Genomic DNA, 12,451 nt, shown 5'->3' with positions numbered 1-12,451 from the left:
TGTAATCCCGCACCTTTGGGAGGCTGAGGTTGAGTGAATTGCCTGAGGCCACGGGTTCGAGACCCGCCTGGGCAGCGAGACCTCATCTCTACAGTAAATCAAAAAATCAGCCAGGCGTGGTGGCGCGCACCTGTAATTCCGGCTACTTGGAAGGCTGAGGCGGAAGGATCGCCAGAGCCCAGCAGGTCGAGGCTGCGGTGGCCGGGAGCGGCCACTGCACTCCAGTCTGGGCGACAGATTGAGACTCCAACTCAAAAAAAAAAGATGAAATATAATTGATGTTCTTTTACATAGAGATGATACCAGCTGTTTCTTGGGGAAGGACATACTTAGAATGGGGCATTAAGATGAAACAGTGAGCGGTCCACAGTGTCTCGGCACTTACTCTCCAGTTGGAAGATACCTGTCTTTAGAGTAGGCACCCTGATTTTTAAAACTTTGACAGTGGGCCCTAAGTTAACAGAATTAAATAACCCATTTGCTATTTGTTTTCTTGGGGAAATCTTGTTTCTTTCCTTGCAAAATGAGAAGTTTAAAAGGAACAAAGTTCATAGGTATGAGGTCCCTTAAGTCGCCCAGGGGTGAAGAGCAGAAAACACTTCCTGCTTAGAATACACTTAGCAGCACTCAGTGGACTCAGTTCCTGTGGCCCGAGGGTCCCCATGCCACCGTGGCTGATGACCAGTGGAGCTGTGGAGGGACGCGTTCCGAGTGCAGTGCCCGTGCTGGTGGGCTCCCTGCTTTGCGTTCTTGCAGGCTCACCTTGACACGCTGGCCTTGCGGTTTCCCCAGGAAACGTCACGCTGTCCCTTGGCCAGAAGCTGCAATTCAGGCAGCACCTGCATATTTGGGTTTGGGGTTGGTTTTTAAAATTTTTTCTTAATCTTTTTAAAAAAATTCTTCTAGTCTTTGTCTTATTTTAATCAATCTGTTTCCATGTCTTGTTTCTGTTTTTTCAGGCAGAAGAGTTAGATGCACATAAAGTCTGTGTTGTGGACATTTTGTTGGCATTTTAGGAATGGCAAATAGTACTTCTCTACTCCTTCCATTTTCTCCTCATTGCATGTAGTACTTACGACTCCAGACGTTTAATGGAGAGGATCTAAAGTGTTTCTAGACACAGTTACTGTATTAGTCAGACAAAGGCATGGTCTGCTTTTCTGTCTTATTAATACTTCCACAGTGAGTGTTCATCCCAGAGTGAACTCTCTTGGAATTTTCTTCTCGTAAGAAACTAGCTGGTTTTATATTCCCAGATAAAACCCAGGCTTCATCAGGAGATGAAGAACCTGAAAGCTGACAGTTAACCCAGACAAGGCTGCTCTGAGAGACCTTCACACCAGGTGTTCTCCCCCCTGCTAGCGTGACGTTGCTGCGCCAACACTCACCCTGTAGCTCGGGCTGTGGAACTGCAGCAAGGAAGGACGGCTTCTTGAAAGCGGTTCCTGCTGGGCGTTGTGGCTCGTGCCTGTCATCCCAGCACTTTGGGAGGTGGAGGCGAGAGGATTGCCTGAGTCCAGGGGTTTAAGGCCAGCCTGGGCAGCTTGGCAAGGCTGCTTCTCTACAATAAATCAAAAAATTAGCTGGGTGTGGTGGCATGCGCCTGTAGTTCTAGCTACTTAGAAAGCTGAGGTAGGAGGTTGCAATGGCCGTGAGCATGCCACTACTCCAGCCTGCATGACAGAGTGAGACTCAAGTCCAAAACATAAAAATAAAAAACAAAATAAAGTCATAGGAAATAAAAGAAAGTTTCTGCAAAGCGAACTTTGTCGTAAAAGCTCTTAGGGAAAATGGATGAGGTGTAGGACTGGTAATAAAATGACCTGTTTTCTCATCCTATAAGCACGGGTCTGCTTTCTCTTCTAAAAACATGCAGAATGTTGTTCTTATATGTTGAAAATCTTTCTTAGACATCATTCAGCCTAAGCTAGCACAGATGTTCTATGGTAAGGAAGATAGATGGAGGATTTGGGCACCATGTTCAAGTTTTTATTTTAAAAGTTGGTGTTTGTCAGCTTATACATAATGTTATCATAGTCCCTATTTGAATAAGTAAATATCTTTCATTATCTTTTTTTTTTTTTTTTTTTTTTAGTAAAGTCATTTTGCTCTTGAGTTTCATTGCCTCATTAGTGAGGTGACTGTGGTTTACAGTAGTTTTAGCATTTAGCAAACACCTTAAAGGGTTGAGGCCCTGAGAATGAACTTTTAAAATCTTGAGCCAGTATTCCACTTCTCAAGATTCCGCTGTTAATTTGAACTCTTATTGTAGAATTTGTAGTCTATTGGTGAACTGGTATGGAATCTCTCCTTTGGCAGTTGAAAAGGAAGGATTTAATAAGAAAATTGAGGCCAGACACTCGAGCTCATACTGATAATCTCAGCACTTTGGGAGGCCGAGGCAGGAGGATCACCTGAGCCCAGGAATTCAAGGCCAGCCTAGGCAACATAGCAAGACCTTATCTCTACCAGAAAATTAAAAGAAAAATTAGCCAGACATGGTGGCATGCACCTATAGGTCCAGCTACTCAGGAGGCTGAGGTGAAAGGCTCACCTGAGCCCAGGAGGGTCGAGGGTTCAACGAGCTGTGATCATGCCACTGCACTCCAGCCTGGATAACAGAGTGATCAACTTAATCAATCTATCAGTGAGAATTGATACTACAAAGGAATTGTGGGATCAATGTGCGATGTGAATCTTGAGACAAAAAGCCTGGTTTTCAGTCCTGCATTTTGCTGGCAGTTTTGTCTTCATATAACCCTGGATGAGCAGAACTGTTGTGAGAATCAGAGATAATATGGTAATCTGCTTTTAAAACTGGCATCTGCTACACAAATCTTGCAAGGCATCCTTATTCATTTCAGAAGCATCAGTTTCTTGGGAAGCAATAAGTGCTAATTATAAATTATCTTCTATACCTTTACTGCAAGAAGAGTTGTTGCCCCCGGTCATTGTGACTTGCATGTAGTACCCGCAACATTGAAGTTCTCAGCCAGTGTTTTATTTATTCTTGAAAGAAGTGCCAGCTTTCCCTTTTTAGTCTGTGATTGAGACTTTTGGTCATTAGACTTAGCTTTCTCTGAACTTTGCCACATTAGTGAATATTCAGTTGCATTTGCCTTTTTTTTGAGTAGGAGTCTCACTCTGTCACCCAGGCTAGAGGGCAGTGGCATGCTCCTGGCCACCGCAGCCTTGACCTGCTGGGCTCAGGTGATCCTTCCACCTTAGCCTTCCAAGTACTGGAACTACAAGCATACACCACCATGCCTGGATAATTTTTTGTTTTATTGTAGAGATGAGGTCTTGCCAAGTTGCCCGGGCTGGTCTCAAACCCATGAACTCAGGCAATTCTCTCACCTTGGCCTCCCAGAGTGCTGGGATTATAGGCATGAGCCGCTGTGCCCAGCCTGCATTTGCCTATTAAAGGAGGAAAATGTGAGCATCATTTCATGTCACTGTCCTGGTCACCAAATATTTCTTGCCACAAACACAGAAGTTGGTGTTTTTAAGGCATCAGAATCCAGCTTCTGGTGGTTTGGCTTATTTTGGGAAGTTTGATTCTTAGATAAATGTAAAATAACCATTATTACGTCCCCAAATGGCTTTAAGCATTTCTAGTTCATTTTGTTTTTCGTGACTTGAATAAATTAAAATGGCAAAATCAGAACAAAGCTGTCTTAAAAAGAAAAGAGAACTTCCTAGGGTCTTGTCTGGCTGCTGCTTTTCTAGCATGGTGTTCCGTGGAACCTTGTGACATGTGTTGTGACCAGAGAGAGAGGGGTAGCAACTGCCAGAGAAGTTGTGTTCTCGAGCCAGTGTCCCACTTCCAGTACCAGTTGGCTTCACCAGCTGAACCCCTCTGACCAGCCCCCCCCACACACACTCAGGAGTGGCCCTTAGAGGCCTCTCAGGGCAGCAGCCAGGTGTGTCCATGGGTTCTGGGGAACAACACACTACGTGAACCTGGAGAAAGGATTTCGCCTCTGTGGACCTTGGTTTATCCTTCTCTGTTAGCCCAAAGAGTGACGGGTGGTGATCTATCTCATCCAGTGTCAAGATAACAGAAATTGCTGTTGAGTAACAAACCTAAGTCCTCACAAATTCTAAATCTCTGATTTTCTGTGGGCCTAAACCTGGCATGTGGCCAGAAGCCCCATTCCCTTTGTTGGTTTTTGCTTTTTAATAAAAAGATAAAACCGAAAACCTACATAGCTTCAGCGAGAGGTTCCAAGTTGCTAACTCTGATAAATTGTTTTATCGTTGGCGGGGGGGGGGGGTGTTCTACAGTCTTCAAGGACCTTATGGTGTAGTTGAGGTTAAAGCAGAGAATCTCTGTGTGGTTCTGAGTGAAGTGTAACCAGGTGTTTGCAGTGGCCTAGAATCGTCAGAGCCTGAGATGGGCTGAAAGAAGTGGGTAGGGAGAGAACTCTAGCTAGGAGCAAGGCCGCCTGGCCCAGGGAGGAGTGTGGGCTTGGAAGACATGCCTGGGTTGGATCCTACTGGGCCCAGATGGCAGGAGCACTTACCCTTTCTGTGAGCTATCATGTGCTCTGCATCAAGTGGAGATACACATCTCACACGTAGGTGTGTGTGAAGTGCCAAGCTCGGTGTCCTGTTCTGAGCTCCTGCTATAATCAGGGATAGAGGAAATAGCTCCTCCTGGCTGATGGACTGACTGACCCTCCCGGGGGCCAGTTTTTAAAACTCTACACAAAGCAGATAAAACTGCATTTCTCTGAATGTATCTAAGAAGCTACTTAAATGCGATTGTATAACTCTAAAACACCAGTTAAAAGTACTGCTTGGATCTTTTTTTGGCTCCTACTTTGGCTCCTACTTTGTTTGGACCTATCCCTCCCTATTTGTGCTAGAGTGGCTGTGCTTTGTCAGTGTTAGGCTGGAAAGTACCATAAGTTTTTAGAGACCGATACTGGAGTTGCGAGTGCTGAAGAGAAGCCGTCTGGTGCTGCCTGGCGTTCTATCTGATGCTAAGCACCTCCCGAGAGGCCGGTCCCTGCAGTGTCCTCCAGGATGAAGGACATAGCACCTCCAGGGCTCCCAGGCCCTCTTCTGACTCCTTGTTGTTTGCCCCCTGAGACCCGATTCTATCCCTTGGAGTAGGAGGATAGAGTAAATCTCCCACCTAAAAATCTGACCACATTTGAAGATACTGTGTTGCCTTGAATCTGCTTTTCCAGTCAAGAAGGTAATGACTATCTTGTTAGAGATCATTTCTTCCAGACCCTAGCACTTCTCAAGATCTTTGAAGCTCCCTGGAATTGTATGTGTGTGCATTTTTCCGGGGAAACACTTATCAGGTAGAGGTGGGTGGTAAGATTTACTCATCTGAAGTAATTTAAAAATCCTGATTCAGGTTCTCCTTCTCATTTTACTGAGGAGGAAAACTGAGACCTGGAAAGCAGAAATTTTTACCCAGACTCACCCAGCTAGGAGACAGGCGAAAGGATTGCCTGGGCCCAGGGATTCGAGACTAGCCTGGGTGACTTGGCAAGACCTCATCTCTACAATAAATTAAAAAATTAGTCAGGCATGGTGACACGCACCTGTAGTTCCAGCTACTTGGAAGGCTGAGGTCCAGCAGGTTGAGGCTGAGTGAGACCCTGACTCCAAACAAAAGACAAACAAACAAACAACTACTCATGTCTCCAGACTGAAAGCCTAGCCTGGAGCTTTTCTTCTCGCCCCTCTGGTGTTGAGTCTAGCGGAGTAAGGACTCTCCTCCCACGTCAGCACTCTTCCATCAATCCCAGAATTATGTCAGTGCCTATCTGGGCATTGTTTCCCAGTTTGCTTGTGGACACTGAAACTCAGTGGCAGATTTGTGTAAGTTCTTTCTGGCTTTTCCCAGAAGGTGGCGCCAGCCTTTTCCTTAGCTGCTACATGATTGAGACACTAATCTCGGGATACTCTGCTGGGAAGAGTTCTTTGATTCCAGTTGTGGATAGGTGTTGGCTTTTTTTTTTTTTTTTAACGCAGCCGGTTATTCTAATGCGTCTGTGACAGAGCCAGTTCAAACTTTCTGAACTTAAAACATGCCATCCAATTTTTGAGAACTTCCGCACTCTTAAAGAAAGAAACCTTATCTTTAAGGAAACATTCATCAGTATTCTGAGTAATCTTATTTTTTTTAAAGCTAGATGTAAGCATCATGCTTTTCCTAACTAGACATGATTATTTCACTAGCTGTGAGATGGAAAGAATTCCTATGTTTCTGAGAAGACCGTAGCAAAATTTGGAACACTTTTGATCACTTCAAGGCAGATTATAGCCCAGAAGTCTCCTTGATTCTGCCCTCTTTGAATACCCCTCCACCCCCTTTGAAATCCTTGCTACTTTGGCCACCTTGTCTACTACGTGGCATTGTCTTCCTTGATTTCTGTTGCCCATGTTTGCTTTTGCTCTCTGTTTGCTTACACTTATAATCTTGCTTCTTATGTTACATAGAACACAGGGGCAAACCTAAAGTTCACCCTGATTCAGGCAACTTGCCAAAGCCAGGGGTTTGGCATCTAGAGGGAAATCGAGAACACTTACCTGCCTTGCCAAAACCCGTGTCGGTACTGGGAAACTTACTCTAACCCCAGTGATAGAGAGGACCTCAAACTACCCACCTTAATGTGGAACTTCTGACATTTTATTTCAAACATTTCAGAACCAGCTGCCCCTCCCTGCCTTGACAGGTATATTTGATTGTTCCCTGCCTACCACATCTAGAATTCCTGAGTTTTTTTTATAAGAGGAAGGTCTCCTTAGGGTTGGTTTCAGCTCAGCAGATCTGAAACAGCCTGTTTTCCCAGCAACTCACTGTAGGGTGATCACCTGAACCTGAGTGGTCAGTTGAGCACGGGAGACAGGGAGGAGAGAAGGACAACCCCATGACTGAGTTTTTACCACGAACCGGGCAGTTGCTGTCTTGTCTCATTAATTCTCACTGCATCCCCGGGGGCTAAGAGGCTTTAGCTTGCGCCTGTCGCTGGCACTGCTGGGACGTGTCTTCACTCGCTGAGCTGCTTCATACCTCCCGGTGATACGAAGGTAATCAATTTTAGACACCTTAAACATTGATTCCCGTACACCAGTGTTTTCTAACTTTGATATGCCTGTGAAATCATCCAGTGTTTTCTGACCCTTATTTTTTCTCACAAGTTTTAAAACTAAGCCCAGAATTCCCCAGCTTTCAGGCACTGTATTGTGATACAGGTACACAGTGATTTCTTTTTTATTTTTATTTTTTGGGTTAGAGTCTCACTCCGTTGCCCAGGCTGGAGTGCAGTGGCACACTCACAGCCACCGTAGCCTTGACCTGCTGGGCTCAGGTGATCCGTCTCAGCCATTCAAGTAGCTAGAACTACTGGTGTACACTACCATGCCTGGCTTATTTTTTTATTTATTGTAGAGATGAGGTCTCACCAAGTTGCCCAGGCTGGTTTCGAACCCCTGGACTCAGACGATCCTCTCGCCTTGGCCTCCCAAAGTGCTGGGATTGCAGGCTTGAGCATCCAGTCTATGATTTCTTTTATGGCAGGAAGTCAGTGGTTTCTGAGCTTGGTCTCGTTGCTGGACCAGATGAGAAAAGAGAGGGACCATCCCCCTCTTCCGTTTTTCACCATCCACTTGGCTGTGTGTAACTCAGCCACACATGCTGGGCCTTCTCTGATACACAGGTCTCTGAGCAAGCTTAGGGTCCTGCGAACTGAGGAGGAAGAATAGCCCATCATCTGAGGTCACTTGTGTCTGACGGAGCACTTCTAAGAAACATGCCAGCCATCTTCAAACAACTGATGACTGGAAAAATCCTCACTGAAGTTTCTTTTTCCAGAAACTAGTCTGTTGCTTTTCCAGTATAATATAGAATGGGGCTCTCAGTACGGTTGACTTTCCTGTGGCTCAAGTTGGTCATTTGTAGGTCTCTCGCCTTCTTGTCTTCTGTGCTGGCTCCTTAGGGAAACGTAAATATAAATGCAAGTTAGTGTGGCATGCCCCAAAGTTGGCTTTATGAGTCATGAGCATTAAAAATATGTACACTATAGAATGTTTATTGAACACCTGTTGTATTTTGGGCATTGTGCCAGGCATGGGGATAGAAAGATGGGTGAGAGGGGATCTTACCTTCAAGGAACTTTTAATCTAGTGGGAGAGCCAGTTTCAGCCAAGTGTTTACCTGCAGCGATAAAGCATGAACGTGAGGCTTCCTGGGGATTCTGGTGCAGTAAGTGTGTCCTGAGGATGACTTGACCGGGCAGAGAGACAGCAGGGCTTGGGCAGGGTGAGAAAGCACCACACAGGCAGAAAGGAGCCAGGCCTCACTGCAGAACTCGAATATGGCCACTAGGTTGGCACGTTAGAGATTACTGGAGAGGGAAGACCCATCTTGATATCGACCTGGACTGAAGGGGAAGAACTGGGTTACCAGTGTCTTCTATTCTCGGGATATTTGGTATGGCGGGTGACCCTCTGTGGAGACTCGTAGGGACAGAGCTCTGCGTTCCAGTGGCCTGGGAGCTCCTGGGTTAACAGCGGGGCCTCCTGGTGGCACCTCTGCTGCCAGGCATCACTCTGGTGTCATTTCTTTACCAACACCTGGCTTGTGTTTTGTTGTTTTTGCTTCTTTGAGACGGGTCTTACTATGTTACCCAAGCTATTTTAGCTCCTGGGCTCAAGTGATCCACCCACCTTGGCCTCCTAAGTAGCTAGGATTGCAGGTGCGTTCCACCATGCCCAACTTAGCCATCATGTGTTTTGTAGCCAGTATGTGCCAAGCTGGTGTGTATGTTATCTCCTTTAATCCAGTTACCTGTGAAAGTCGTTCATTTTAAATCCTCGTTTTAGAAGCTGAAAAAAGAAATGGAGGCTCGGACCAGTAAGTTTCACGCCAGAGGACTAAGCTGAGGTTTGTGGCTGCGCTGCTCTCAGCAGCTGAGCATGTGCTCACCAACTCTGGAGGATGCCCTTCTCGGGGCGAAAGGTTAAAGGTCATGCATGCACGTCAGGGTCCAAACAGTACTCTACTTTCAGGTGACCTATGTGGAAAAAGCTAAACTTTGTAGGAGGTTGAGTTGACAGGGAAAAAATTGTGTGCTGTTTTCATTGTTCAGTCTTGGCTGAAATCAGTGCTGGGATGATTGAAGCCATGGGTTTGTGGCCTTTGCCTTGTTGCTGTGTACAGTTAGGGCTGAGTTATTTTTAGTAGCAGAACACAGTTCAGAGAGGAATCCGGGGGGAATGACCAGGACTGGCAGTACAAGGAAAGTATTACATTTCCGTTGTACTTCATAAGAAAACACATGCCTGTTTAAAGCCCAGTGTCAGCCGGGCTCGGTGGCTCAGCCTGTCATCCCAGCACTTTGGAAGGCTGAGGTGAGCCCGTGGGTTCGAGACCCGCCCGGGCGACTTGACGAGACCTCATCTCTACAATAAATCAAAAAAATTAGCCGGGCGTGGTAGTGCGCACCTGTAGTTCCAGCTCCTCGGAAGGCTGAGGCGGAAGGATCGCCGGAGCCCAGCAGGTCGAGGCTGCAGTGGGCGGGAGCGGCCGCTGCACTCCAGTCTGGGCGACAGAGTGAGGCTCTGACTCAAACACAAAAGAAAGCCGGCGTCTGTTTACGTGAGGGTGATGTCGCACACGTACTCGCGTGTCGTCCGCGGTAGTACTTGCTGCCCCTGAGCGTCGGCTGCTTCTTGGGCGCTGCTCATCACTCTCCTCCGTGGTGTCCCCGTTTTGCAGGTGAAGAGAGTGAGTTTTAGTCCCTGGCACTAGTGTGGCCGAGACTTGCAAACAGCTGCCTGGGCCTGAGACCCGGGCTTTTTCTGCCATGCTTTCTGCCGTGCGCGTTTTTCTTCACTGCGATTTGCGTCCAGCTTCTGTCTTTTTGACAAGAGGGCCTTCTGTGGGCCTCCAGAAGTCAGGGGCTGCCCCTGGACGGCGAGGCAGTCACTTCATGCACTTCCTTAAAGGAATAAGGCAGGGGGTGTCGTGAGCACAAAGTCCCAGAATCGCAGCTTCCCACAAGAGACCCGGAAGATGCCCTCAGGGGCTTCTCCTGGAGCCTTCCCAGTGCCTGGCAGTTGGGCTCCCTCAGGGAAACCCCAGCGTGGAAGTCACTCGAGTTTCCTTCCAGGCTTCTCTCTCAGGTACCCCGTCAGGAGTGTCCCTCAAGCATGGGGCCCATGTGTATTTTCACTCTAGTCTTCCAGGGCAGGGGAGTCTCAAGTCTTAGGGTCTGTAGAGTCAGCTGAGTCTTCTGTGCCCCAGCTCGGAGTCAACAGCTCCGGGGTGGGCTTGAGAAGCTGCAGTTCTCGCAGGTTCCCAGGGCTGCTGCTGATGGGGTCCCCACTTGGAGGACCACTCTTCTCAGGTTTTTGCCAGAATCCTCCAGGCCTACCTGTGCATGTCCTCTACTCCCCTTGAAAACCATCCTCCAGACCACTCTGCTTTTGCTCTCCTTAACAAGGGGGGCTGGAGGAAGCCGCGGCAGCCAGCTGCCATCTATGAATTTATCGTCACGTGGCCCCTGAAATCAGACAAAGTGCCGATGGACCTTTGTCCTCGTGCTCTGGGGAGCTCACTCCTTGTTGTGTTGCAGGTGGTGAGAGCAGCCGAAGAGGCTGCGTCCACGCTGGCCAGCTCCATCCACCCGGAGCAGTGCATCAAGGTGCTCTGCCCCATCATCCAGACGGCCGACTACCCCATCAACCTCGCCGCCATCAAGATGCAGACCAAAGTCGTCGAGAGGATCGCCAAGGAGTCCCTGCTGCAGCTCCTCGCCGACATCATCCCGGGCTTGCTGCAGGTGGGTCCTGTGCTGCAGGGCTGCTCGCCTCGAGCCACCTGGGGCTTCCGGCGCCGGTGGGGTGGGGAGGACACACAGACAGGACGCTTCGTGGCCGCCTCTGTCAGCGTCTAGCCCACCCCCGCCTGGGTGTGACAAGACTGTCCCGGCAGCTCACGGAGTGAACCTTCTTTTTACTATAAACGTACTTTGATCTTTTGTTGTTCATTCTTTCAACGAGCCTTCGTTGCACACATCCCGCGGCCTCAGCCTTGGAGCCCGAGTCAAACAGTGGTCCTTGGTCTCCTGTGGGCGACAAGTGCTGAAGCTCTTCCAGACATGAGGCATTGAGGGAGACAGTCTCTGGCACAAAAAAGATGGGTTCTGCTGTGTCGCCCTACCTCAGGATGCGCAGCCTCCTCCGGGAGACAGTGCAGCCACGCGGTCGCCTCCAGATGCTGGCGCCGGGGCCAGCGTCACTGTAGAGGGGGGCTTTCCGGATTGGTGCAGGAGAGAGGGGGGGTCCTTAGCAGAGATGGCTTAGAAATGGGCCGTCTCTGGGGAAAGGTGGAGAGGAGTCAGCGTCACGTTTAACAAATGCTGCTGTTTGCAGACGCTTGGCTTAGGGATTTGAGCACGAGAGAGCTGGATTATTCCAGACAAAGGGAAAGGCACAAAGACTGAAAAGTCCCAAGGGCTGTTTGGGGACCAGCAGGAAGGCAGCCCCATGTGGGGGTAGCCAGGGGTGGGACCGAGAGGTTAATCCAGGTGCTCCTGCAGAGGGACGTGGACGTCAGGCAGTGGAACCAGATGTTGCCCAGCAGACACTGGAGGGCAGAGGCTTTTGCCCACAAGAGAGAGTGATGTTGCTCTCATTTTTTTTAGGGCACTTTCGCGCACGAAACTTGCTTTCCTTCTGGGAGAAGCAGGAGAGAAGCAAGTAGTTTCCTTTTCTCAGTCTGACTCTCTTAGGAGGGTTTTGGAGGCAGCTTGTTCCAGAGCGGCCCACGCGGGGGCAGGGCAGCCTGGGACTCACCAGCCTCCTGCTTCTACATCTCAAGAACCAAGTCACCCCTGGCACTGGGTTTTGACCTCTTGGGGGTCAAAGCTGTGCAGGTTCATTTGCAGGGCTGAGGGATATCCTGGTTGTACTGACAACTCCAAGGTTGAGCTGTGAGGTGCTTGTGGAAATGTTGACGAAACGCTGACTGTGGAACGAATCTTTGATCTGCTTTCCTTTCTGTCTTTCGGCTCTCCAGGGTTACGACAACACCGAAAGTAGCGTGCGCAAGGCCAGCGTGTTTTGCTTGGTGGCAGTGTATTCCGTAATCGGAGAAGATCTGAAACCTCACCTTGCACAGCTCACAGGGAGCAAGGTATGTATAGTGTTACCTGGGCTGATACGCACACCTGGGCTCTGCCAGCTTGTCACAAATCCATTTGACTGCAGCTCTGGACTCCAGACAGATTTCGCTCAGCATGTGTGTTTTAGCTGGGCTTTATTTCTCCAAAAGCATTTTTCTAAAGATAAAAATTACTGGTCAGGCATGGGGGGGGCTCAGCCTGTTATCCCAGCACTTTGGGAGGCCGAGGCGAGAGGATTGCCTGAGCTCAGGGGTTCAAGACCAACCTGGGCAACTTGGTGAGACCTCGTCTCTACA

The 12,451-nt window shown here is 48.6% G+C and overlaps 1 protein-coding gene across 1 annotated transcript in view; it reads left to right on the top strand.

Annotated features, from left to right (window-relative positions):
- Window positions 1-12,451, top strand: part of CLASP1 (cytoplasmic linker associated protein 1) — a 241,921-nt gene that overhangs the window by 227,273 nt on the left and 2,197 nt on the right. The window contains exons 40-41 of the mRNA XM_021719081.1: window positions 10,605-10,811; window positions 12,050-12,166. Coding sequence (XP_021574756.1) covers window positions 10,605-10,811; window positions 12,050-12,166 — 324 coding nt within the window. The remainder of the gene's footprint in view (window positions 1-10,604; window positions 10,812-12,049; window positions 12,167-12,451) is intronic.

Source organism: Carlito syrichta, unplaced genomic scaffold (assembly GCF_000164805.1).
Source record: "Carlito syrichta isolate Samal-C Ts95f unplaced genomic scaffold, Tarsius_syrichta-2.0.1 Scaffold314115, whole genome shotgun sequence".
In the NCBI taxonomy this organism is placed as follows: Eukaryota; Metazoa; Chordata; class Mammalia; order Primates; family Tarsiidae; genus Carlito; species Carlito syrichta.
The sequence above is the reverse complement of the archived record's forward strand: the minus strand, read 5'-3'. Positions and strand labels throughout refer to the sequence as shown.